The 26,874-nt window shown below is 38.0% G+C and overlaps 1 protein-coding gene across 1 annotated transcript in view; it reads right to left on the minus strand.

Moving 5' to 3' along the window:
• COL25A1 (collagen type XXV alpha 1 chain) overlaps positions 1-26,874 on the minus strand; it is a 291,662-nt gene that overhangs the window by 122,384 nt on the left and 142,404 nt on the right. The window contains exons 3-4 of the mRNA XM_050974011.1: positions 19,074-19,118; positions 16,961-16,968 (exon numbers count right to left, since the gene is read on the minus strand). Coding sequence (XP_050829968.1) covers positions 16,961-16,968; positions 19,074-19,118 — 53 coding nt within the window. The remainder of the gene's footprint in view (positions 1-16,960; positions 16,969-19,073; positions 19,119-26,874) is intronic.

Genomic DNA, 26,874 nt, shown 5'->3' on the forward strand with positions numbered 1-26,874 from the left:
GGTGCACAAGGAGTTGGGAGGAGACACAGCTGGGACAGCTGATCCTAGCTGATCCAGGGGATGTTCCATACCACAGTGCATCATGCTCAGCACATAAACCTGGAGGTAGAAGGTAGAGAAGGAGGCACAAAAAGGAAGGAAGCTTACATTCACAGTGATGGCCTTTGTCTTCCCAGATAACCACCAGGTGTGATGGGTCCCAGCTCTCCCAGAGATAACAGAATGCCTGCCAGCCCATGGGAAGCAGTGAGTTAACTCCTTGTTTTGCTTGGCTGTGTGCACACCTTTTGCTTTAACTATTAAACTGTCCTTGCCTCAACCTACAGTTTTCCTCACTTTTAGTCTTCCAATCTCTCCCCCATCCCACCAGGGGAGTTGGAGCGGCTGTGTGGGTGCTGAGTTGCCAGCTGGGTTTTAACCATGACACTATTTACTTACAGTCCTACATGCACCTTTTTTTGCTGCCCAGAATCCTCAAAAGTTGCTTGTACAGTAGATTTCTTTTTCCCAAGTAGTACCCAACTATCTACTTAGCACTTAACTACCTGTCTAGTAACCCTATTATGGACAGAGACAACACATGAGACATAGCAGAGTATGAGTGGCATTTCAGGCTGGTTTTGCACAAAGTAGCTTCCACTTCTCAAGAATACTGAAACAAAATCAGTTGTTTTCCATTTAAGTAATATCTTTTTGCCTATTTTTTTTTTTTTTTTCACACTGCAGGTTAATATTTTAAGGATTTTAGGGGTTTTTGTTAGAAAGTGACTATGTAAGCAAGGGCATCAGAAACCTTTGGAGAGTTTCTGTCAAATAGATGGCAAATGTTATTACTTATAGCAGCTTTAATGCCATAATAATTTCTAATAATAATTTCTTCAGAAATTTCTCACTGAAAAGGTGAGAAAAGATATATGTTGAAATTTACTGTGTGATAGAAGAATCCTCCAAGCAAAGAAAAAGAAGAAGGTATGGATTATCTTCTTACTCTTAACTTCTCCACTCATACATCAGTGATCTTTTTTAATTAATGAATACACATCAGAACACTGAGTTGTGAGCAAGGACAAATAATAAACTGAAAACAGATATGATTCCTTCTTAATAAGCTAAAAACCTACATCCTATATAAAGAAAGAGAGAGAAAGGTGTTTTTTCATTTGATCTTTTGTTTGTTTTGATTTGGTTTTTTCAGAAATCAGAAACTTCTATCCTGACAAAATTATGTGACTGAATTTTTCCACATTTATAAACTATCTAGTATAAATGCAATTGTGATTGTTACTTGCAGGTGCCTGAAAATCTCTCATGTTAATACACACACAATTGGAGATTCAGGAGAAAGCACACATCGGCTTCACAGCAGCTTTATGAGTGGCATGCCAGTTACTATGCCAGACTGAGCTTAAAAATACCTATCTGGAGGGGAAAAAAAAAAAGAGAATCTGTCTCAAGCTGCAGGTTTGCACATCATCCCATCTAAGATCTGGTGAGGTGAAAGAGGACACACTGCCTTTTCAAAACACCCATTTCAGTCTTAGAGTGATAAAAGTGGAAAAAACCCCCACCACTGTCAGGTCTTCTCATCATGATACAATTAAAATAAATAATTTCTTTGTTTCTTTCTTTCAAGGATGTCTTGATTTCTTTTTTCCCCCTTTGTTTAATTACAGGTTTACCAAGGGTGATTTTTTTTTAGATTTAATACAGTATTCCTGGGGAGGATATATAATTCCTAGCAAGTCTGATGAAATTCCTCTTTAGTGAAATTTTGCTTTAGAGCTATGTGAACAATAAGCACAGTTAAGATCATCAACAAGCTAAATCTCTTCTATTGATGAAACATTATTGCTTCTTTTTCAATGACTAAAAATGATTACTGTTAAGATCAGTCAGAGACAACAGCCCAGGTACAGAAGTCACTTGCTCCATGTGTGGGAAAAGAAAAGTGCACTGAATCAACCTGCAGCAAGTCTCTCTGCCCAGCAGTCAGGTTATTACTGAAAAAAACTCCAATCGAATGAACAAAAAAAAAAATCCAGATTGTTTGGGCAGGAGAAAAATTTACTGTAAAAAGAACAGACTAAAAGAGTACAAGAAAGATGAGCTGAGCCTCTCTAAAACTCCTTTACTGCAAAAAGAAAAATTACTGACAATGACAAATGAAGCACTACTAGGCTCCTTCAAAAAAAGCCAATTCCAGTTTCCAGAATTCTTCCCTCAAGCAGTTTGTATCAGTTACTACCTGAGACATAAAATTCAGCTAGATGGATCATCACCTGGAGATTGCAAAGTGTAACTGTGTTCTGAGGTAGAGATGCAGAGGTTTAAATGAAGTGGGTTTCTTTAAAAGCAAAACCGACAGTGCTGTTAGGCTGCTTGATTTTCTTTACCAGAAACTTATGTATCCCCATCCTAACTGCTAGAGGCTTGATCACATTCAGCTTTCAGAAACACCTTGTTTTTCCTAGACTCATTCAAAACATTGGTGCAAAACTAATCATTCAAGATCTGAACTACAAACCCTCCCAAAAACACCTCACTGATTTCATTCTCATCGAAAGGCTTTCTTAATACCTTGATAGAATTATCCTGTAATCCCAGCCATCTCTCACCTGTTTGTAAGGCCCATATCAACTCTCTCATGTACAAAACTCCTACAAGATCACCTTTACCAAACCAGCAAGTTTCTCAAAGCATACCATGGAAGCACAGAAGAGTCCTGGAAGCCACGTCCTGATAAAACCAGGAGAGTGATGACTTGCAACACCACAATTAAGGCTCCATCAACCAGAAAGGTTACACCATGCCTAAACTAGGTTCTAAGTATTGAGAATTCCTGAACATAACCAGAAGTTACTCAAATTTACATTTTAATCCACCTGTCAAGTGCAGTGCCTTTAGTGCAGAGAAATATGCAGCATGCACATGCAAAGCAATATGGCAATGATAATAGTGATCTGCTGAGCAAAAGTGGCGGTTAACACATATTTTGCTGATCTTGTGACATCAAAGAAAATTTTTGAATTTTTCCATATTTTAAGGTACTTTGAATTTAAACAAACAAATGGACATGTGACCTGAAGTAATGAATTTCATTAAGTGGCTCTAGTGTCCGTATTAACCTAAATTAGATGACGAAAATTATCAATAATGGAGTAAGATGGAAGATGAGGAACAGTTTTAAGTACTCCAAAGTAAACCAGAAGTGCCAGGTACCATTTCCAAAACCTCCTGAAGCATCACTCTACATTGCAAGACTCTCAGCTGAGAGCCCTACCTGCATTCTGAATACTCTTAACAGCTCCTTTGCAATTATAAGATGGACTGGCTATGTCTAGAACTAATCAAGTGAAAGAACAAAAGAAATTGTTCAGAGTTTGGCTATTCACGGAGTGGCTGAACTGCAAAAAACGCTCTGCATATGGTAACAATAAGGGAGTACAAAGAGTTCTGTGCAAGAAAAATTACTGTCACAGCTTTACAAAAGCATGTTTCACAGATGAAAAAGATACTTTTTTATTTTTATAGTTTATGCAGGAGATCTGAAAGGCAGTTTCTTGTGGTGCAGATGCATTTTTTGAGTATCTCAGCACTATGGCTGCTCTTGCTACTGAAATTTGTATGTAAAAGAATCATGAGAAAGACCTGGACAGATCCAAGTTAGAAGGAACTTCTTCCTTCTCAAACACTGTGGGTGGACAGTGTGCTTCTGTTTATCATGGCCAACACTGTATATGTTGCAAATATATTTTTTAAAAAAGGGCCCTGTATTAGTGTGAATCCCAAACCGTGGAATACCTCTGTTGTCTTCATACATCAGACTAGCAAGAAGATTATTTCCAGGCAGTTTTCCTCCTTGTAGCCTAAGCCTCTTACCAGCATCTACTACATTTGTACAGTCATATCTGGATGACAAATTACTGCAGAGGGAAACTACTGTTGACCCCAGAAAGAGTAAGAGTGACATAGTTCAAGTTATGGCAAAGAATGAAGCCAAAATGCTTCACCCATCCATAATCCATTGAAACAGTCCAGTGAAGTTTTGCAGAACTATGTGTTTCTGTAAAAACACTCAGTTTATGCTACTGAATTCCAGCATAGCTTAACAAGTACTTGAACATGGAAAACATTCACACAGAGCAGAGAGAAAACTCCTACATTCTACCTAAAACTTCTCTTTTCACCCAAAGAAATTGAAACTCCTGTATCCCTAAATAGAAAGCACATGGCTAATTCATCAATGCCAACATCACTGGGTGATTGTATTTGATGTGGTTGGTGCCATGTTGATGAGAAAACAATAAACTGTGAAAAATGTCATTTCTCAAAAATTAGCTGGCTAGCCTTCAGTAGGAGATAGATTGTTGTAACAGCTGTGGCATTGTGACTTTGATGAATTAGATTTTTGTTCTTCTGGAATAATTCTGAAGAATATGTCTACTCACACCACCATGGAAGCAAATCCATTTGATCACTGAGACCCTCTTAAAGAACAATCTTTCTTATTACCTGGGTTTTGATAGCTTTAGTGAATGTGAAAAAAAAAATCCCTTTCACTTATTTCAACCTGTTTTTTGGCTCTACAAATCTTTTCTATTTAGAGGGAATAAGGTCTACTAAGGAAAAATAAAAATATAGTGGGTACATAACACAGTATCATATGGATGTAACCTTCAGAGACCAATTTTTTCACCTTGCCTCAGTGGAAACATCAGATTTTGAAGATTGATAAACTCAGGAGCAGGAACATAAAACAATTTTTGCTCCATTAGGACCAAAGAATCCTACCAACACGCTCCTTTTATCTGCCTAGAGAGGCAAATATTCTGAATGAGTCCCTCGGGGAATTAAGAAAAAATACAGCTGCCATAGACACTTCTTATTTGAGTTGCAATGAAGAACATCAACTGGAGTGGATACATCTCCATAAAAGAGCACAGTTACAACAAAGGGTTTAAAAGAGAACAAAAATAAGAGCCAAGATACTGAAGCATTTAAGAATAAACTCACGAAGATAAAACCCCAGTCTCTTTCAACTGCCATTAGGTTGAAGAAAGATTTGTTTGAAGAATTCCAGGATGAGGAATAAAAGCTCGTGCAGATACACTACATTAAAACTTAAAACTGCAAAGCAGGTGCTTTCAGCTATGGACTGCCATATGTGGTCAAATACTGAAAAATAAAATTCCCTACGTGCAAGTCTATTCAGATACTTCTGGCATTTACCTATGGGATTTAAAAGGCACAAACATGCATGCAGCTAATGTAAAGACACCCCAGTTCTAATTGCATTACACTTAAATCACTTGTTAATGTGCTGTATAACAATGGTTGGTGCTGTATAACACTATGACACCTCCAAAATTACTTGGAATCATTAAATTCTCAAAAAGCATAAAGCATCATGGAAAAAACTACAGGAAGCACACTTACAAAGATTATTTCAATCACAGAAATAAAGCAGAATTCAGGGATGCAATACAGATTTTTTTTCACTCTTTCTTCCTGAAACAATTCCCTACATATATTTTTTTAATGATGCACCACCTGTTCTATTTCCCTGGTTTAACAAGGAAAGAGGGATGTAGCAAAGAAAAGAATTTGCATTGCAAGAAAAGACCATGTCTGGTTCTTTAAAAAAGAAATTTCACGTGAGTCACCATCACTTTCCATAAGGAACTTCTATTACTGTGACTTTGAAAACAAAATCATTAAGCCTGTGAAGTGCTCAGACAGGCATACAGCAGCTTTATTTCCATGTCTGTGCTTTTATTAGATATATTAACTTGGGAGCTGCATAGTACCTCACTTACCATCTTAATACCCTGTGCCATCAATCTAAGACCTCAGTCCTAATGGCCTGTCACACAAAACCCTGGACTACTTTGATTCTAAATTTCCTTTAAAGTCCAAGTACATCCTCACTGCAAAAGAGAAATCTTTCTTCCTTCCTTGACAACTGCTGCACAGAAAAAGCAAATTCAACCAACAAAACATTAAACCAGGGAAGCAAAAGTTCCTGAAATCTGATCTACCATAGAACGTGGGCTACCCCCAGCCAAGAAAACTTGAAAATCCAAGTATGCTATGCCTGTACCTTTCTGAGCCATACTCCAGCAAATCAGACACTACTCTCAGCTATTTCCTAGTTTCAATCAAATTATGCAAGTTAAAATGGATTCCACCAGAGCTGAACAGGTAAATCCAAAGGCAGAATGTAGTTCAGTGTAACAACTTTAAATCTCCAAGCATTTACCAAACTCATTAGTTCATTTAATCTCAATCTCTCTGGACTATTCTCTTACAACTTGTGGATCCTCACATGAATACCTCTAAATAAAAAATATTCATTACTTTCTTCTGACATAGTTTTCAAGACTATAAAAGGATTTTGGCAGAAGCTGGTGACAGCATTAAAAAAAAAAAAAAAAAAAAAAAAAAAAGTGGTTGTTCACATTCCCATCTAGGGAGAAAAAAATTTGGATGTGATGGCAATACCAGATTATACTTAACATACCCTAAGGGCAGAGACCTAGTATTCAGAGTGGATTTAAAAAAAAAAATCAGGATAATTGATCCACACAGCTGGAAGTGGAAATGTTGAGGTAATTTTCTCTTTGGAGACTGACTAATCAGCCAGAGTACCTGAATGAAAACCACAGGTCTGACTTGTGCCTTTTTCTATTAAAAAAAGGAAGCTACAGTTGCACTTTCTCAATGACTAGGAATGCAAATACTACATTATGCATAACAAAAGTTACTGAACTGCTGTATGCTACTCTTGGTTCTTTTGGAGAACTTTTTTTCAATGTTCCCTCTCACCCACAGAAAACTGTACCATTATTAATATCAACCTGTGAAACTAACTGCAAGGAGCAAACTAAGGTCATTCCAATTGCTGGAATCCACAACCTCAGTGTACATATCTCATACTACTGAACTAAAACATTAAATTGAATGTAAGCTTAAGTCCAGTGTAGTGATACAACTCCTGTTTCACAAAAGTCTGTGCACTGAGAAGTAGAAGAATCTACCCTTAAAATTTGGCTTATCTTAGCTGTAATTGATCTATAAAATGAAGAACTGTTAAATATAAATAGTGTAACTTCTGAAAATTTCCAAATTTTCCCTAGGCTTATTCACTTGCTAGAGTTTCAGCCTTCCAACAGCAGTTTATTTTCATTAGAATATCATGCTGCAGAAAGAAATTGATTTCTACATCAAACTCATGAGTGGTCACATACATGACAGTTTTTCATGAGTCAAAGCAGCAAAGGGCTAAATTCCTTTCATTTACACTGGGATTTATATCGTGAAAATGTACAAAATAACCCAAAAAGAATTTTTAACTCAATATTTCTCTGTTAGATTGTCAGTACTTTATAGTACTTTCTCAATACTAGCATAAATAGTGAATCTTGACTGCTTTACCTAAAGCCAAATTGGGTGGGCAGGGAGAGGGAACCAACAAAATAAAAACAACAACAAAAAAATATCTCAAAATCATTTTTTGAGGGTCATTTATGATCTGTATCCTACACAGTCATGGAAAAACCTTCCAACTGACATTCCACACTGCTCGTATATATCTTTCCTTCCAGACAACTATGTTTGCTTTCAGAAATGTCATTAACTAATCTTGATTTCAATAGGCACAGCTAGAGAGGTGAAAAAAATGAAAGTAAGAACAGTCCAAAAAACAGCCTAGAATTTTCCCTGTGGTTCAAGAGGCAAAGTTAAGTTACACCCTAAGTATGTCCATCCCAAGATCCCCACAATGGAGGAAAAAGTACTTAAAGTCATTGATCTACCAGCTAACTCCTGACCATGAAAAAGGAATCCAAAACCACAGAGCTGAGAACCCTATTAAGCTTGACAAACACTAGCCAAATAATTTTTGTGAGATTACTGAATGATGCTGTCCAGTGTGGGGCCCAGCAGAGGTGTATCAGAGAATGATTTGATTCCCAGTAGGGAAGTATTTCTTCACTCAGCTTTGTAAAGAAGAGCCAGTTGAGGTGACTGACTGCTCCAGATGTTCCTCTCCTCATATCACCTCTCTCTTAAATGGAATCTGAACACTGACTGCAGAGGAAAGCAGAAGTGCTTCAAGGGAAATCCTCCCCCAGCACTTTCTGGAAATCACAGAATCCAGACACCTAGTCTAGTAATTCAGGAACGAGTTTCTACAATGAAATTTTACACCCCTTGACCTCTGCTAGGATTAACAATGCACTTAAACTCCTACATAGGATTAGTCACCTGGGAGCTGTATGGGTAATACAGTTTTACACATCATTCAGAGTATCATAAATCAAAATTAAAAATCCAGCATGAAAGAAAACCTCAGAATCATCTGTGTAACCCCCCTTCCAGGCAAGGAACTGATGACTTAAGAATTCTTAAAGGGCAGTTTAGGATTTTCCTTCGCATTTATGACAGATGTAATCTGAATCATAGTATCATTTAGGTTGGAAAAGACCTGTAAGATCATCAAGCCCAACCATTAAGTAATTAAATACAGGATTTCTACTGTAATTGATTTAACCTTGTCTTTGAATTTCCAAGCTTCTTGAGAGAAAGTGACAGTTCAGACAAATTCCAAGAGGCATTTTTAACCACCACTGGTTAATCACTCTACATCCACATGCAACTGTCAAACATGAAAACGTGAAATATAGAATTAAAAATCATTTGGAAAACGAAATTTTGCTCCAAGGTAGTTTATTTCATAAGTAAGGCTTGTTCTATTATACCAGAGAGCTACATCATGCACTGGGAGGAAATGACTGGAAAATTTCAAGTGGCAGGCCTGACGAAAAGCAAGTATGAATGATCGCAGGTACAGTTCAAGCATCAATTAAGCCTATCAAAGCATAAATGTGAAGATATTAACCACAGCATTCTGCATGGCACCTGCTAAGCTGCCAAGCTGAACTCAGTGGAGTAGCCCAAAGAGACCAGAAATGTATGTATGCTGTCAAAAAAATGACAAACTAGCTTAATTCCTTTCTCTACCTACACATGCTTTACTATGATAGAGAAGAGGGAAATTTCTAAGTCTGCAGAGGAAAGCACTGAAAAAATACATTTAATTCTTAAATTACACCTACCCCCTATCTATCTACCACCAGCTATAAATCTTTATTTATCTGATAGATGTATGGGTTTGTGTCATTTTGAATTGACGTCAGCTGTGAATCAAAACTGTACTGACTCACACCAGCCTTCAGTATCCCAGCATTTTGTGCTCAGTGTTTAATCACACACTGACATCTAGAAAGTCCCATGCAGAGCTGTGGATTTTTAAAGTACCAGAGTCCACGCATCTGAGATGGAAATTGCCAGTTCAAAGAGGGTCTTGGTGGATCCAGCATATGGCAACAATTGTCTGTATTACTAATCATTTACTGAGGTTATTTATTATAATGCTATTTCATTCTTCTATTGGTTTTCTACACCTTTATTTGTAATGCTATGTATGAAACAGACTCAATAATTCAGGAAGTTTAATGCATTAAAAGCAGGACACCCTATGTACGCAGGCATTTACAGCAGCACAAAAATTTTTCTTCAATCTCCATCTGCACTTTCTCCTTTAGCTTATTTATGGCAATTTATTTCTACTATCTTCAGTGAAGAAATGGGTAGAGATATCTTTTAATATTGCTGGCTTTTGCAGATGAGGAAGTTGTTCCTTCACTATCATAGTCACAGAAAAGGAATAGCTTGGGGCTCTCTGAGATTCCTCCAAGGAGCTGCAGAAATAAACACTGCCTGCTCTTATTTATGCAGGCAGCATTTCACAAATGTAATGAATGAGAGCATTTAGCTCATAGCTCATTCAAAATGGATACTGCCTTGTAAGTGGCTAATGAATGTGTTCTGATGTGTTGCTTTTTTCCTGTGACACAGAATTAACAGCAACTGTCATTTTAAGAGGTCTCAAAATTTTGTTAGAATCACCTTTTATAATTATCTTCAATCATTGTGAAAACATTGGCGAATGAAAAAATTAAACTCACGAGTTGCAATATATATTATTTTGAAGAACCAAAGGTCATAAAACCCCATTACTGTATGAATGTGACTGATGTGATTACAAAGGCCACAGTCAGTACTCAGCCATGCAGATTTAGAGATCCTCCCTCAATTTCTAGGAAGAACTAGAAGTTTATTTTCTGAATAGTATCATGTGTCCTCAGCTACACTATGTTTCCAAAACTTACCACATTTTTACAGCCTTCCTATGGTTCTCATAGCACAGAACTATTACAAAGCTAACCTGCATGGCAGCAAGTTTAACACTACACTTCTCAAACCTGAAGCATCTATTTGGGAACAGTGTTGAGGTTTGTTGAGGATACTGCTATTCTATGTGGTTCCAAACAAAGAAATCTGTAAACCCAGGTATCCTTTAAGATGGAAAGCTGACCACTCATGTCTCTCTCCACTCCCTGAGAACAAGCAAGGAGTCTGAGGCAAACAGATCAACTGAAAACCTCATGTCTCCTATGGCAATTCCCTCTGTTGTGACTGAGTACAAGGACAAAGCATAGAAACTGAGAAAACACATACTAAAATCACAGCTCAAAGAAGCTGTTGAGACTCTGTATGTTTTGAATTTTCCATTCATTTAAAAGCAAAAAAAAAAAGAAGTAAACCTGAAATAGTTATCAGTGTTTCACTGCCTAACCTGAAATTTATTGCAAAAGTTTTGCTGCCATATGTCTAAGAGTTACTTTGGGCAAATGCCAGAAATAAAAGGTGGTCTGTGAAGACACCTGTTGAGAAAGAAAAAAAATTGCTGTGAAGTGGAAAATTTCTATAGGATCACCAAGCCACATGCTCAGGGTAAGGCAAGGAATTGAGATAGTTGCTCCATGAGCTTAGACATTTATATTTTTGAACGATTCTGAAAAAGAGGAGAGCTGAGCAGCTATTAGAAATACAACTGTTGCAAAAATGCTTAACATTGCCACAGGCTATGGTTAATCACAGATGAAAAATGCACAATCTTTGCTCATTTCTTCTCTTTTGATTATTCAAATTCTATTTGTTTTACAGCACCTGAGTTGCCATTGTATCTGAGGCTGAAAAACTTGCACTTGGCTGAAATTAATTTTATGTATATGAAGAGACATGGCTACTTATTACACATTTGCCTAGGCAGCCCCAATCTCTAAGTGGAGACACAGAAAACAAAATATGAAACACCATCAAAGACAAAGCAACACAGCAGGATGATAAAAAAAAATCTTTCATCAATTTCTCACAAGGGTGATTTTCATTTTCTTCCCCACCAGGCCTACTTTTTCCAACTCAAATGCCCTTCACTGTTCTACCTGGAATTCTCCTTGCCTTTTGTGATATAGGAAGAGAAAATGAGGTGAGGAAAAATCAGCGACATAACAGCAACCTGAAATTCCTTACAGAACAGGATAACAGCTTTTCTTATAGTATATTTGAACAAATTTTTATGGGTGCAAAGATCAGAAGTGTGATGACAAAGACAAAGACAGTCTGTAATCTAGAAGGAATAATATCAGGCTACAGAATAATTGAAATTTTCTACTGCACTTCAAAGCTTTGCCCCTTCGTTATCTTGAGGCAAGTTTTCTGAGAGCTAGGAAAATTTAATTTAATTGAGAGGTAAAATTTCAAAGATCTACATTTCAGTGATGTAAAAGTGATGATATTTGACACTTGCAGAAGCATAATCTCCAATTTAGACTTTTTTTTTCCTTCAGGAGAGGAATCTGTCTATACTTCTTGAAGATGAAATGAGGATGTTAGAAGAAATGGGATTTAATACAAGGCACACAGTCACCTGGAGAAGCCATGACCCTCCACAGCTCCTCCAAGTCTTGTAAATGCATAAAGTGCTCTGCAGACTGACTGTCATGGAGAGATGAAGGAGAAATTTCTACATTCCTCTGTTTATGGAGAAATGCTCTGGAGGTATTTCCATATTCTGAAACGTCATTCTGAAGAAGCGAAGCTTTATCACCACACATGTGGCAACTTCCAGCATGGTTTGCTTGGATGTTGAGCTTGATCTTGCCCAGCTTGGGAAAAATGCTATGGAAAAAAATTGTGCTTTCTTCAATTTTTCAATGGAAAACAGTAAAAATCTGCTACCCATTTAACCTAGAATTGTAAAAAACCCAACAGTTTGTTTATTTGGCCTCCTCACTGCATTCACAAGATGATTTTTTTTTAGCGGCTGGGTAATTTTGGGGTAGAGAGTTTGGTGTAGGTATTCTTTAGGGGATATGTGTGTGTGTGTGTGTGTGTGTGTGTGTGTGTGTGTGTGTGTGTGTACTTTTTTCCAAGTTCTAACATTATTTGCAAATAATGTTATAACATTGTCATACAACATGCCTGCAAAAGCTGCCTGTCATCTCATTCTCCAATGTTTGTGCACTCTTCCCTCTTTTATTTGATGATGGTCTATTTCAATTTTAAACTCAAGCTGAAAGGGTTACAAGTCTGAATTTGGTCACTGTCTGTTATACAAAACTTGTTATAAGGAAAAAAAAAAGAGTTGCACCAGTGTACCCTTATTTCATATTCTTGGTGCCTTAAATAATAACCAGTTAATCAGATAATTGTTTCTAAGCTCCTTAATAACTGTGTTACTCATTAGCAGTAAACCCCACCTACTTTTATTGATTTTTTTGATGCTGTACCTTCCTGGGAACTTAGATTTCTGACTGTAATTCTTTTAGTGTTATAATTAAAGTATCTTTAAGATACTTTAGAATGAACACATTCAAAGAAAACTTAAGCCTTGGAGAAAACAGCCACTTGCTTTTGTGAGAGAGCTACACCAGGTTTAGGTTACATGTGGCACATACACCTCACTATCCTCACAGACTATCCCATAAAATCCAATACAGATTTAAGCAAAAAGGCTTCTTATGGAGCTACATAAGACTCTGGAGAAATAACTAAGAACACTAATAGCCTTCTAATAGACCTCTACAGGGCTGTAAAAATACTTTTCAAGTACATGGCACTTGCAGTTACATATTTCCCACCCAAAGCAGGGGAGTATGACTGTGACTGAAAAGACTGAAACATTCAGCCACATGAAAACGTTCAGGAAGCAAAGCCAAATTTTATACCCAGTCATTTTCAAGCAGCAAGAAGCAGCACTCAATCAAGTGCTAAGCACTACTGACAGCTCACATCTCACATGAGGAGAAAGGCATTCAGACTAAGTTTGCCCATAACAACACCATTAGAAACAGTAATTTCATTACCATGGCTCTGAAGTACCTTCATTGTTTTCAGATCCCACAACAAATCTCTTCAAGAAAACAACTTCTACTCACCTACACAGATCAATCACTCTAAGAGAAATTGGAATGTGAACTCAGAAACCTGATAATGGCTTTAGTACATCCAAGCAAGTTTCTTGATACTGATGATCAGTTCCTCACCAGCTGACTTCCAACTACATGTAATTATAAAAATGGACACTGGATCATGACCCATTGGTGACACCACTCTGGAATTCCAGAGCCTGCCCAGGTAAAAGCATTGAAATAGGCTGCATCAAATGAAAAAAGATGTGGAGAAATATACTTTATTTTACCAAGGTGTGTAGTGACAGGACAAGGGTGAAGACTTTTAACTAAAAGGAAGTTGATATTGGATATAAGTAAGAATTTTTAAATTATGAGAGTGGTGAACTACTGGAACAGACTGCCCAGAGAAGCTATGGATGATTCATCCCAGAAGTGTTCTCAATCCCTCTAGTGTTCAAGACCAGGCTGGATGGATTTGAGCAAGCTGGTCTAGTGGAAGGTGTCCCTGCCCATGGCAGAGTGATTGGAACTAAATTCTCCAATAATTTCCTTTCTCACCCAAAACATTTTGAGAGTCTGTGATTCTACAATATTCTCTAATTGCAGGTACTCAAGGCTTACAATTTATATTTTACCAATAGAAACATTTTTAAAACACACTGAAAGATTACGTACGTTTTGTCTGAAAAACAGGGGCAAATCAGTCTATGAGGGCCCTTTAAGCTCCACTATCAAGTGCTATAAATAAGATCATTACTATATTTCAACACTCACTATGTTGTGCACATATATTATCACATTTAGTCACTTGGTTTCTAATACCCATGTGACAGCAGGCATATAATTCTTTCAATGAATGGGACACTGCAGTTTGCCTGATTAGTAGAAAGAAATGTATTATTAATAGATTTTAGAAAGATGCATTATTTCATATATATATATATATATATGTATATATATTTAGGCAATGAATCCTAAAGATATGAATGAAAATGACAGAAAAATGAATTGCATCCATTTTCAAAAATTACTCTGTGATAGTCACTGCAGCCAATTGCTAGGACCTCTGTCATAACACTTTACTTTGCTCAAAATGCATTGAACATCACAGTCAAGTGAAACAGGAGAGAATTTAAAGAAAGGAGTCAGGGGTTCCATAAGGACTCAGAGGTTTCATATGGCAACACTACAGCTTTCTAATATGGAAAATTGAGATGCAGTATCTTAGTAAGCTTTTCAATTAATTAATTATGAATTTTGTATGCAAGAATGAAGAAACTCAACACAAAATATGCACAACATCAAACAAGCAGTGCATCTCATTTATGCATTGTAAATAGTCTGGTTCTTTCAGGAAACTTGTCACAAGCTCTTTATTTTGCTTTGTTTTTAAAGGGAAATCCTGCATTTTCCAGACATCTGAGAAACCAAACAAGACAAAAAAAAAAGGGGGTCCTTTTGACAGTAATAAAGAGAAACCAAAATATACCAACAGGATTTCAGAGAAACCATAAATTGCTATCAAAAATATATGATGAGTTACCGGATAGCCATTTCGCCCTGGTGGACCCTGGTTGAATGAGATGAAATGGTATGACACATTAACAACACAGTCATGACATATGACATAACAAACATGCAGAGCACATTACCAGGAAATTTTAATTTGTGTATTGCTTGACTTTTTTGCATGTGACGATATTTCAAACCAAGAAACATGAGATGGGTACTACAGAGTGAAGAAACGAGGCTTTGGCAATGGAAATTATGTGTTTTAACTTATATAAACCCTCTGATTAAAAAACTACTGGCTACTTCTGATGCCCACTGAAGTCCTGTTTTTTTATGAAGAGAATTATCCATGTCAGCTGACAGGCAATATGCAGTTAATTTAGAAAAAAAAAAAAAAGGTTTAGTGCTTAGGCAATAAAGTATTAGATTCCACTAGAACATAGATGGCAAAGAAGAAATCTGAGATTGCTGTAAAAGATCATAAAAATATTCAAAATCCCCAGCCTCTGACTGCTACTACATGTGCCACTCAGTAGTCATGCACAAGGAAAATAAACAGAGCAACTGTGGCAGCCTTTGAAACTACAACATACACCTAATTCTCCAGTTTAATGTAGGATATATAAATATTTGATATTTTAAATGAAAACTATTACCACAGTCTCCCAGGTGAAAACAATACTTAGGTTCACAACAGTTGCCCCTAGCCAGTGTCTATGCAAATAGAAATGAATTAGGAAGAGAAACTACACTATTTTATGCCTTGTAACAACCTAAACCATTGCTGCCTGTCAGCAAGATGAAGTTTCATAGGTTTCAAGTATGAAACTTGGAATTTAAAGTCACTACTTCTTAAAATTATTCAGTTTTGGAACCTACTTCAGGTTTGTGCTAATATTGCCAAGACTACAACTTATTTTAGGGGGATTATTTGCTTGTTTGGGTTTTTTTAATGAACCTATACTGAAACAGTGGGAAGCTAAAGTCAGAGAAATTCTTAATGAGACATATCGTGAACTCTTGCCACATTGCCTTGGTACAGGAAAATAGCTTGTATCAATATTTATGTTTGCTCTTTGTGTTTCACAGGAGGACTTCAAAAGAAATTGGGAAAAACAGTGTTTCTTTCAAATAAACAGCACCTTTATGCGTTAAGCCTAGCTTTTCATTGATGGCTTGTTAAATGAATTTGTCACTATGAATTGCTGAGCACATGGTCAAAGTCTTAAAAGGGTAAGTCATATCATGACTCAATATATGCAGTTGACAGTAAAATCTTTAGGTCGCAGCAGGAATTCAACACATTAATTAAATATTCTTAAACATGCATGTATCATAGAATAGACAGATGATACGGTCTTGAAAATATTGTGGAAATATTGCATCTGATAAGGAAAAAACATAAACAGTCACATTCCTACACCCTATGATGCACATGGATGGCATGACTGATACAAAGGTTTGAAAAATACGTGCTTAGTCAGACTTTTGACTTACTCTGGGAATATACAAAAAAGCAAACAAAAGACATACAAAAAAAACCCAAGCAAAAAACGAAATAACCTCAAAACCTCAGAAGAGAGAAAACGTTTTCTCACAAGAAGAATTAGCACAAGATTCAATCTACTTACTAAATGGAATAGCACTATTTAACAATAATTTTACACAAGCACTTATTTGCTTCAGTAGCAATTACAGTGAAATGAGCTGGACAGCCTCCATGCCTCTAAAGAACAGGGAGCCTGTACCACACGACTTTGTGATAAATGCAGAGGAAGTTACTACCCAGCAAAACTGGCCAGGTTTGGGCTTAAGATAGGATACTCACACATTTTCATACTTCAGTAAAGTATCTGTTTTATGAAGTCACAGGCAAAATGAACATAACATACTTACATGGAGTTGTGAATCCAAATCTGGAGCGCTGAACATAAAGCTTTATTGGTTTAGAGACTCTTTCTTTAACCAACTTCCTGATTAAATTATTCAGCTCCAAGATACTGTGCATGTATAAATGCCAAAATTCCCTCTTGAGTATACATGATCATTTTATCACGCTGATAACTTAACAGGATCTAACAGATTTCTGCCTGATTCTGGAAGAACCAATAATGTATCACTGTACTTACAGGAGGTCCTGTGGGACGGGGGAGAGGGGGAAAAAGGGTAAAAAAAAGAGAAAAAAGAAAACATAAGCTTATGATGTTACTGAAGAAAGACACACACAGTCAAGCACAAGGCCTTGGGATTGTCAGTGAGCAGCACTGGTAATACAGAGCATACATTTTCCCAAATAAGTAATCTTGTGCTTTGGTAGTGCTCTGAAATTTGTAAGTATGACTACTGCCTAAAGGCATGCACTTACCTTAACAAATCTTCAATTACAGTCATGCAAGCTTATGAAAGTTGCTTCTCCATTTATTTCCATGCAATTTCATGCCAGTCCAAAAATACCAGCCATGGATACAATTCATTTTGTCAGGCTCCACATAAAGCACATGTACCCACACCACCAGTTTCAGTTAACCACACAGCGAGCACTGGATCAGAGCTTGGCTGCGGAATTGCACAAAGTACCCTTGGCATTTAACCTGGGCATCTTGTCAAGAATATGTGTACCAGCATCTTCCAGACTTCCAACTTTGCCTGTGAGGGGAGGTTTCAGTGGCCACCTGACAGTGCTGAACTTTATTTTCATCGCCTTCCTCTCTCAAGGCACACATATAAAAAGCTCCCCATTAAAATGTCACACTTCGTGAAGTGATATTTGCACATTTTTTCAATTATTTAGACCTCAAAGACGTTTGTGTAGCAGTTCTTGGAAACATTATCAAAGGGCCACAAATCAAAACTACTATTTCAGTCTTATTAAGGTGAGCAGCTGCAGCTCCCAAATCAATGGCATTTCATTAAGCTTTTATGCCTCTCTCTAATTTCTGAATAAAGTGAAGTGCAAAAGGAGTATAAAACAGCCGCAGCTGTACTTTGAGATTGCTTTTAATACTGACAGCCTTTTGGTTTTAACAATGCAACTTTTATTGTCCAGCAACTAAGGTAATTTTGTTATTCTGGCAAACATTCCTAAACAGCATTTTAAAGTGCAGGTCTGTTTTTAAATGAGAGATCCGTTTCCTTTATTAATAGTTTACCATGTGTTTATTCCAGATTTAAAATGAATCAATGAGCATCCCATAAAGTAATTTCCAGGATCATTTGTAACTCAATCTTCAACCACAGAACTTCCCTCTGTATCATAGCCTCTTTCTCTGAAGCAGATACCAAGACAGCAATGAATGGAAACACAAAGATGATTTGTATCAACTTTTGGCAGGGCTTGGTTTTAGTTTTGTGATTCACTTGTTTTAGTGATTCAGGAAGATATGCAAATAGTTTTTAAGAGCCAGATAAATTATCATTTACATAGGTAAGAAAGGCTATAGAAGATTTATAGAGATCAAGTTGATTGGAAGACTTTCCTAGCTGGCAGATTAGACAAAATAGCCAAGGAGAAGAGAAATGCTCATTTTCTACTGCATTTCCTCCAGAAAGTTCACCTTGATGAAAAACTCAATCCCGCAAAGTAATTGATTCAATTCCTGTGAATGTCAACAGCAAGAGGTGCTCAGCATCTCCTAAATTTGCCTCAAATGAAATTTCAAGCTACACACCAGCAGCAGGTTTCTATCAACAGCAACCTCCCTGGTAAAGGGTAACAAACCAACAAATGTTTTTCTTATTTCTGTAAGAACCTAACTGCTCATTTCTATAAAACTTCTCTCATGCAGAGTAGTCTACTTATCACATTATGTCCCTGATTATCAACATTCTCAACACAAGAAATTTTATTTCCTTTGTTAATTCTTTACAAAATTGTTCTCCTCCAACCAAAGGGGCCTGATGTAACACTGACACAGTATTCCAACTACTGACTTATATGGAGTTATTTTAACTTCTGCCTGTGTGAGAACACCCCTGAAGGGTTTGACAGGTACAGACCTGTTACCATAGGCACCGTGTTGAGCATTATGAAGTGTGCCTGCAAATTATGGGTGCCCAAGACTAGAGAAATATCTAGAAGGCCACCAGATACATGCCAAGGGTCACAACATTTTACCAGAGAAGTTTCAGATTTCTTTTTCAGGGCAAACGTGCAGTACAACTAAAAATCAAGGCATGCTGGGTATGCATCCTCACAAAAACAGACATCAAATGACAACAGATCTTATGAAATTAAAAACTTACCAGTCTCTCCTCTTCTTCCCCGCTTACCTCTTTTCCCTGGAGGACCTAAAAAGAAGATGGTGGATAGTAACTTTTCCCCTTGAAATTATATGTAGAATATAATTTGTTTGGATATAAGGACATTAGACTGATCTACTACATGATGTTCAGAGACTCTGGCTGAGCAGGGGTAAAAGATAACCCAAATAAGATTTAGGAAGTTTGTAATAAATTTGACAGCTATGGTACCCACTACAGGCTCCCTGAAAAAAGGCTGGGAGAAACTTTAAAGGACATCCAGTTCGTCCCTCTTTGTTCAAGGAAAAAGTTAAACACATCTAAATTTTTATTGCAATTTCCACAGGCTTTTTATTCACCCCAATATTTCACTGTTCTGACAAGTGGAACATTTTTCTTTATGGCCAACTCGCTGCACTGAAGCCTGTCAATTCTCATGCCTTCCACCATGAACCCCACAGAAGTTGTTCCTTTTCTTCTCTCAAAAATGTCTTTATATTCCTCAGAATAGCTGTAGTCATCCTAAACCAAATATATTGTGGGATATTAAGTTTCATTAAATTATTCCTGTATTAAGCCAAAAGATTAGTATTTATTTGTAAGAGTAAATCCTCTAGAATCTGCTTTCAGCCTCTATCTGAAAACATGCAAGAGATGAAGAAATCATCACTTGGCTTGCCATCCCCTAAACATTTAACAACAATGTACACGTTGCCAGACCCAGTGTACGGCACTTTGCCTCCATTATTTATCAGCTAACACAACGGCTTAGTCTCTGTATGCTTTTTGCTGAGGAGGCTTTACTTCTCATTGTTCTTTCTCCGCAAACATTTACATATTACCACCAGCCTCCAATGTCACCTCTGAAATGCAAAAATAAAAAAAAAAAGGAAAAATAAATAAATCCTTTTTGTTCTTCATTTTTGCCTTTAATATCTTTTTTCAAAAAACTGCAGATCTTGGATGTCAGACGGCAAACACTTTCCTCCCTCTACTTGATAACCTTGACATACTGTCCCTGGAAGTGCCAGAACACTTGCACTTCTCCATGTCCAGCTTGGAGGAGAAGCAGCAGCTGTGGGGGTGACACAAGTCCTGAAACTTGGCTGCTCTGAAGAGAGAACCACAGGTGGGACTCTCAGAGCTGCAGAGGAGAGGCGAGCGCACGGGTGGAATTTCCAGAAGCAGCGAGGCGTGCAGGAGCACAAGTACCTCTGCTGTGGCTGGATCTCACCGTTTGTAACGGATATGAGATGCACAGGTGGCTTTGTGAAAATGGCCTGCTACTTTAAACTTTACAAATCATCTGAAGCATCATGCCATAGCTTTTAAATAGCTTTGCATCATATATTTGCAGCAATCTGGCTTAGAAGACTAAGATGCTGAAAAATAGCATTAGTGAAACAATTTCAAGACATATGAAACAGCATTCGTTCTCCAGGTGAATAAAATACTATTGCTTTCTTTAAAAAGGAAGAGGGGAGAAGAGAAGAGAAAGGAGAAGGGAGGAGAAAAAGGAGGAGAAAGGAAGGGGAATAATATAGAAAAGTAGCTTCTGTCTTGAATGTAGGGAGGTTTACTCCTAATAAAGCATCATAAATTTGACTAAAATCCTTCTTGCCTGATCCAATAATTACACTAGTGGCATGATGCAACAAAAGCTTAAGACAACAGTATCATACAAGGCAAGAATGGCATAGGATATTCAAAATCAGTGGCATGAATACTTTAGCATCATGAAAAATAGCAAAAGTGACATTTAAGTATGGGAGAATCTTCCAACTTCGTCCTGGAAGGGATATCTAGGGAAACTTCTTACACAGGGAATAGAATGTTACAGACACAGTAGATTTCTATATTGCACCTCCTTTTTTCTTCCCCCAACACCAAAACTGCTCAGAGTCCCCCTACATGCATACAGCCCTGCGGAGACCCTCTGTGGAGATTTCCTGGGCTCTACCCAAGCTCACAACACAGATGTAGAGCAACTTGGACTCAACAAGAACATGGACATGTAGGAGAAACTCAGAATGTTCTCCAGTAATGACATGTCATTGTGCATTTAGCAATAATATTCTCCTAAACAGGGTGGTGATGTTTTATTTTATTAAAATTCAACTGTGCTATAGGTGTGCACACACACACAAACAAGTCTATTACCAGGTTTGCTTTTGAGAAAGGAACAGCACTTGGAAAGTAAAAATTTTGGCTACACACCAGCAAAACACATTAAAGTCACTAAGAGAATATCCTGAAGGTCACTTCAAGCTATGAATTTTAGGAAGGAATGAAATCTGTCCAGGAAATCAGACTTTCATAGAGCACTCTTGCTAGTTTAGCTGTATACAGGGACAGCAAAAAAACAGCCCCAGTTCAGCTCTTCCTTTGTCATCAAATGCTGATCCCTTCTAAGATATTATTCTAAGATTATTAGATTTAAATATGTGAATCATCAGAAAAATTACTGTTATTATTATGTTTCCAAAGTAACCACACTGCTGAGGTTAGGAAAATTACTCTGGACTTAGGCCAGTATTAATGAAACCATACCACTGCCCTGAACATCAGACCAGCAGTATTTAAGGGCCACTGAGTGACAGGTATCTCTTCTCTCTCATTAAAACTTTTATGATTTGTGCACTATTCAAGTCTATCAAGGTGGTAGCATTTGCAAAACTCTAATTAATTGTGAGCCAAGAGATGGATCTTGCAAATTTTTTTGGTTTTGATAATCATCTGAGGAAATAATTGCTGTGTATTTATCTATTTACCTACTTTTTACCAATACAAACAAATTCATTTTAAACTTTTTGCTACAGATGGTTTCAATTCACAGAAAACTAACTCTGAAATTTATGGTCATTGTTAGATGACCTACTGCTTCATAAAGTACACAAGCTTTCATGTTTTTCTGAACAGGCTGCCTTCTCTAAGTCTCAACTGCTAACACATCATCTGCAAAAGTTTCAAGCTATCAAAACCGTGGGCATTTTTCTATAAATACTAATTTCCCATCTGTCTATAATTTTATAACTTTGCACTAATTGGAGGATTTGGTGGAGACTCATCACAGCAGAAGGAGAAGGGAATAAAGCTGTATTATGGACAATGTCAGCTTAAATCAAGTCCACAGATTTTACAGCTTGCACAAAACACTCAACATGACACAACTACTCTGAACTTTCCTGCCTGGGGTAAAAAAAGTCTCTTCAAAAATATCAGAAATGTCTATGCTGAACTGAATTTATTCCAGATTATTTTAAGGGTACTTTGTTTTAAAATACATTTTCATATTAAAAATAGAAATATTAGGAAGAAAAATTGGAGTTTGAATCTCAGTGAAGTGGAGTGGTTAATAAATACTAATGATACTGAGCAATAAGCAAAAGCTTGTTTATAGTAGCCAACTTTGGCTAAACACTGTTTTTCCAGGATCACAACATTTACTTACCTGTAGGGAGTTAGAATAAAAGACCAGACTACTTGGTTTTCATTTTCAACCTAATTTAGTTGAATTATATCTGAAATTATATTATTATATCTGAAATTATTTTATTTTTCCAAAACCATTCATAAAACTAATTCTTATCAACAAAACTAATTCTTATCAAAACTAATTCTTATCAAAAAATTTAGAAAAAATATTTTTCCATTAAGTTAAAAAAAATAATGCCACTGCTATTCCATATTTATGAAGAAAATTTTGGAATTGAAAGAAACTAAAGTTAATTGAAACTAAAAGTCAAGTATTTATCTAAATTTATCTTCTCAAGCACAAAATGTCAGTGACTCAAAAAGTAGCTCTTACCTACCATTAGATTCTGTCAAACAAACAAAAAACTGCCACAAATAAAAAACCCTCCCACACTGCACAAAATGGACAAAACCACCTGTACTCTTTAAATTTATTGATATACTTACAGCAAAAAAAAAAAAAAAAAAAAAACCCACTACATTTCAGAAACAGCAGACAGAAAAAAAAAAAAATAAACCCCACCACATTTGGTGGATGAGACATAGAGCTCCTCTATCAGCACCTGCCAGGAACATCAAATGCTTGGCCATTTGGCCACCAGCTGATCTAGAATGTCAAGTTTCTCCTAATTTTGGAAAGAATTACAGCGGCATTATCAAATCAAAAGAAACATCTTTGGTTATAACAACCTCCAGAAGCTTACTTAAGCTCTTGCATTGTCATTGCAAGTAAGAGCTACACCAAACCATGCACCAGCCTAAGAATAATGTAAGAGTTCAGAACCCTGTTCCCTATTTTACTGATGCCCAGCACATCACTCATACATGGTTTCACACATACACATAGCCACTGTTAAAGGTAACAAGTATTCCACGTCACATGAGAAGAATATTTTCCTGGCTATTTCAAAGGACATCTCATTTCACTTGAAGGTCACAGCCACACAGGATTTTTGCCTGTCAAGTCAGAAAAATGAATTAACACAACTACAGTCTCAGAATAAATCCTGAGCAGCTTTGCTGAAGGTAGTAGAATTACTTCAGTACTGTCAGTCATGAAACTGTCAGCCTTGCTGAAATCATCTGGATTAAAATATCCAGCAATCAGCTGAACTATACCAGCCAAACATCCTTTCTGATTCAACTATGATGCTGGTAAAATAGCTGCTATTGGTTGCATTACTCCATCACTCCAAGCTGTAAATGGATCCAACTCTTTCCTTTCCACTTCCAAAGTACAACCCAGCTGTCATCATTTTATCCCACTTCACATTTCTGCCTGTCAGACTGACTCAGGAAGGAGCAGGGCACTGAAGGGAGCCAACCCCTCACTGCTCATAGGGAGAGGAGAGCCTTCCCAGCAAACTGGCACCCTGCCTCAGAGCTGTGGGAGCACCAGCTCTGCAGGTAGGGGGGAGAGCAGAGCAGCAGCTGCTGAGCCTGACACCCTGACACCTCCTCCTGTGATTTACACAGGCCACGAGAAGTGTAGTGGCTCCAGGTAATGCTGTCTGAGTGCCCCATCCTGCCAGCCTCCACCTGCCAGGATGGTCACCACCTCCAGCAAACAGCACTGAAACATCCTAGTGGGCTGAACATACACCCAGTGGATGTCTGCTGGGCAACCTGAGATTCAACAGACACACCTGTGGTCCTTTCTCACAGCATTGCCATCATTGGGAAGATTTCTATCTCCAAGGCTGAGCATGTTCATATAAACTCTGCATGGATGTATTCCAGGCTCCTTCATCAGCCTTTTCTGCTCTCCCCTCTTTTCTCTGCTTTTTTAACTCATGCAAAACTTGGACTCATCTTTCCTCACACTCTGCAGAACCACTCCACCTGACATGTCAGTCTTCTTTGTACCTCAGTCTCTCTGTGACAGCCTGCCTGAACTTCCTAACTCATAAAATTATCTACCCCATTTTGAGTCCTGGCTGGATAAATAACATCCATTCTTTCACACACAGTACATCATCTATTTGGCAATGCAGTATCACTGCATTGCATGGCTTGGATATGTGTCAGAAACTATTATGCAACTTGGCTGAGGAAATGTCAAAACTGAGTCTGTCTGATTCCCACAGCAAAGCGACCTGACTGCCCTAAGTCAGATTTGTACCATTTCTGTACATGCTAAATACCACCTGATTAGAGACATCTAACATAACGTAATTTCAATAGTACCAGATGCCGCTGAGGAAGAATCCCATTATTGTCACCTGCAAAATAGCCAGACCTGCCCAGAAAAACACACACACATATATACATATATTTTCACAGAATCATAGAAAGGTTGGGCTTGAAAGGAACCTTAAAGATCATCTGGTTCCAACCCCACTGACATGGGCAGGAAAACCAACCACTAAATCAGGTGCTCAGGGCCCCATCCAACCTGGTCTTGAACACTGTAAGAGAAGCAGCATCTGCAGCTTCTCTGGGTAAGCTGTTCTACCAACCTCAGTAAAAATTTTTTTCCTAACATCTAAGCTAAATCTCTTGCTTTTTTTCTTTAAAATTGTTGCCCTTTGTCCTAGCACTATCTGCCTGTGTAAGGAGGTTGTTCTCCCTCTTTTTCATAAGCCCCCTTTAGGTACTGAAAGGCTACAATGGGGGCTCCACAGAGTCTTTTCTTCTCCAGGCTGGACAATCCCACTTTTCTCAGCCTTTCCTCTCAGGAGAGGGTTTCCAGCCCTCTGACCGTCTTGGTGGTCTCTTCTGGACTCACCCCAAGAGATCCCTATCCTTATCCTGGGGAGCTCAGTGCTGGCCACAGTGTACTCTGCTGGCCTTGCTTCTCATGATGCAGCCCAGGATGCAGTTGGCTTTCTGGGCTGTGAGTGCACACTGCTAGCTCATGTCCAGCTTGTCATCCACCAGAATCCGCAAGTCCTTCTCCACAGGGCTGCTCTCAATGAGTTCTCCCAGTCTCGACTCACATCTGGGATTGCCCTGACCCAGGTACAGCACTCTGCCCTTGGACTCGTTTAACCTCACGTGGTTCTCACGGGCCCACTTCTACAGCTTGTCCATGTCCCCCTGGATGGCATCCTGTCCTTCTGTTGTGTCTGCTGCACTGCTCAGCTCGTGTCATCTACAAACTGGCTGAGGGTGCTCTCCATCTTGTTGTCTATGCCACTGACAGAGAAATTAAAGAGCACCAGTTCCAAGAGGGAGCTGTGAGGGACACCACTCGTCACCAGCTGTTTTCCATCTCACCTGTAAATCCAAGGATGCTTTCCCTCAATAACAGCTACAGTCAATGGTTCACAGTAACCCTGGGTTTTGAGCATTCCATAAACACCACACAACCTCCACTTCTTTCTCCCTCCACCTGCACTCCCCACAGGTACAGTATTCTGGCATGAATGTGTTACACCTCTTACTCTTTGGTTCTTTTCAGATTCAGGCTATGGAATGTCTGAAGTCATGATTTCCCTGCCAACCCCTCAGATGAGTCTTTGGGTTGAAGCTTCCTGAGAACTTTGTGAATGCTTCTGGTGCTCCTCCGTGGGGCTAGATGCTTGAGTTCTTAATGGATATTCCCCTTTAGGTGCTCTGTTGGCTACCAGTTCCCATCCCAACCTGAAGTTTAGGTTCATTAAACACGACATAAAATATCAAGTGCATGTATCTTCTCTTAAAGCCACAATATAAGGTGGATTATCTGCTTTCTACAGATACCACACATGACCTTATTAGCACAGGCAAGAGGTGTGAGAGCAAGTTGTTCTTTCTACCAATCCTTCCCCCACTGTTTTTCTTCTGCATTTTTATGTTATTGTGATTTTCATGTTCTGTAGGGACAGCAAAAGTGGAGCCACTGGTTTCTCTAACAGAAATATTTTGCATTTAACTTTATCCCTATGTATGCCAACACTTTGGCCATGTGCTTGGCCACATCTGCAGTTTTAGGACTGCCTTCACTGACCTCATCATGCCTACATCAAAACTTTCTGAATCACAGAAGTCTCACAGAGTGTTAGTCACAAAATTCAATCATAGTGACATTCTCTCTCTTTCTTTTTTGTTCAATAGTAGAAGTAGTGGGGTAAGAAACACTGCTGCTTTTGTGAGCTCCTTTTAGTAAGATTCAACAATGCAGAAAGAATAGAATCTTGAACTTTGCTTTTTTTACAGGTTACTGCATCACCACAGAGCTGTGGCAGAACACAAGTAACTAATGATAGCTTAAAGACTGCCAGAGGTGAAGACTCACATTCAAAAGGCAACCAATGAAATTATGCATGTCAAATCCCAGCACTTCTACCCAGATGTGATCTATTTTATGATCTATTTTGCCTAAGTAGTCTGAAATAGATCCCAGTAG

Source organism: Serinus canaria, chromosome 4 (genome assembly GCF_022539315.1).
Source record: "Serinus canaria isolate serCan28SL12 chromosome 4, serCan2020, whole genome shotgun sequence".
Lineage (NCBI taxonomy): Eukaryota > Metazoa > Chordata > Aves > Passeriformes > Fringillidae > Serinus > Serinus canaria.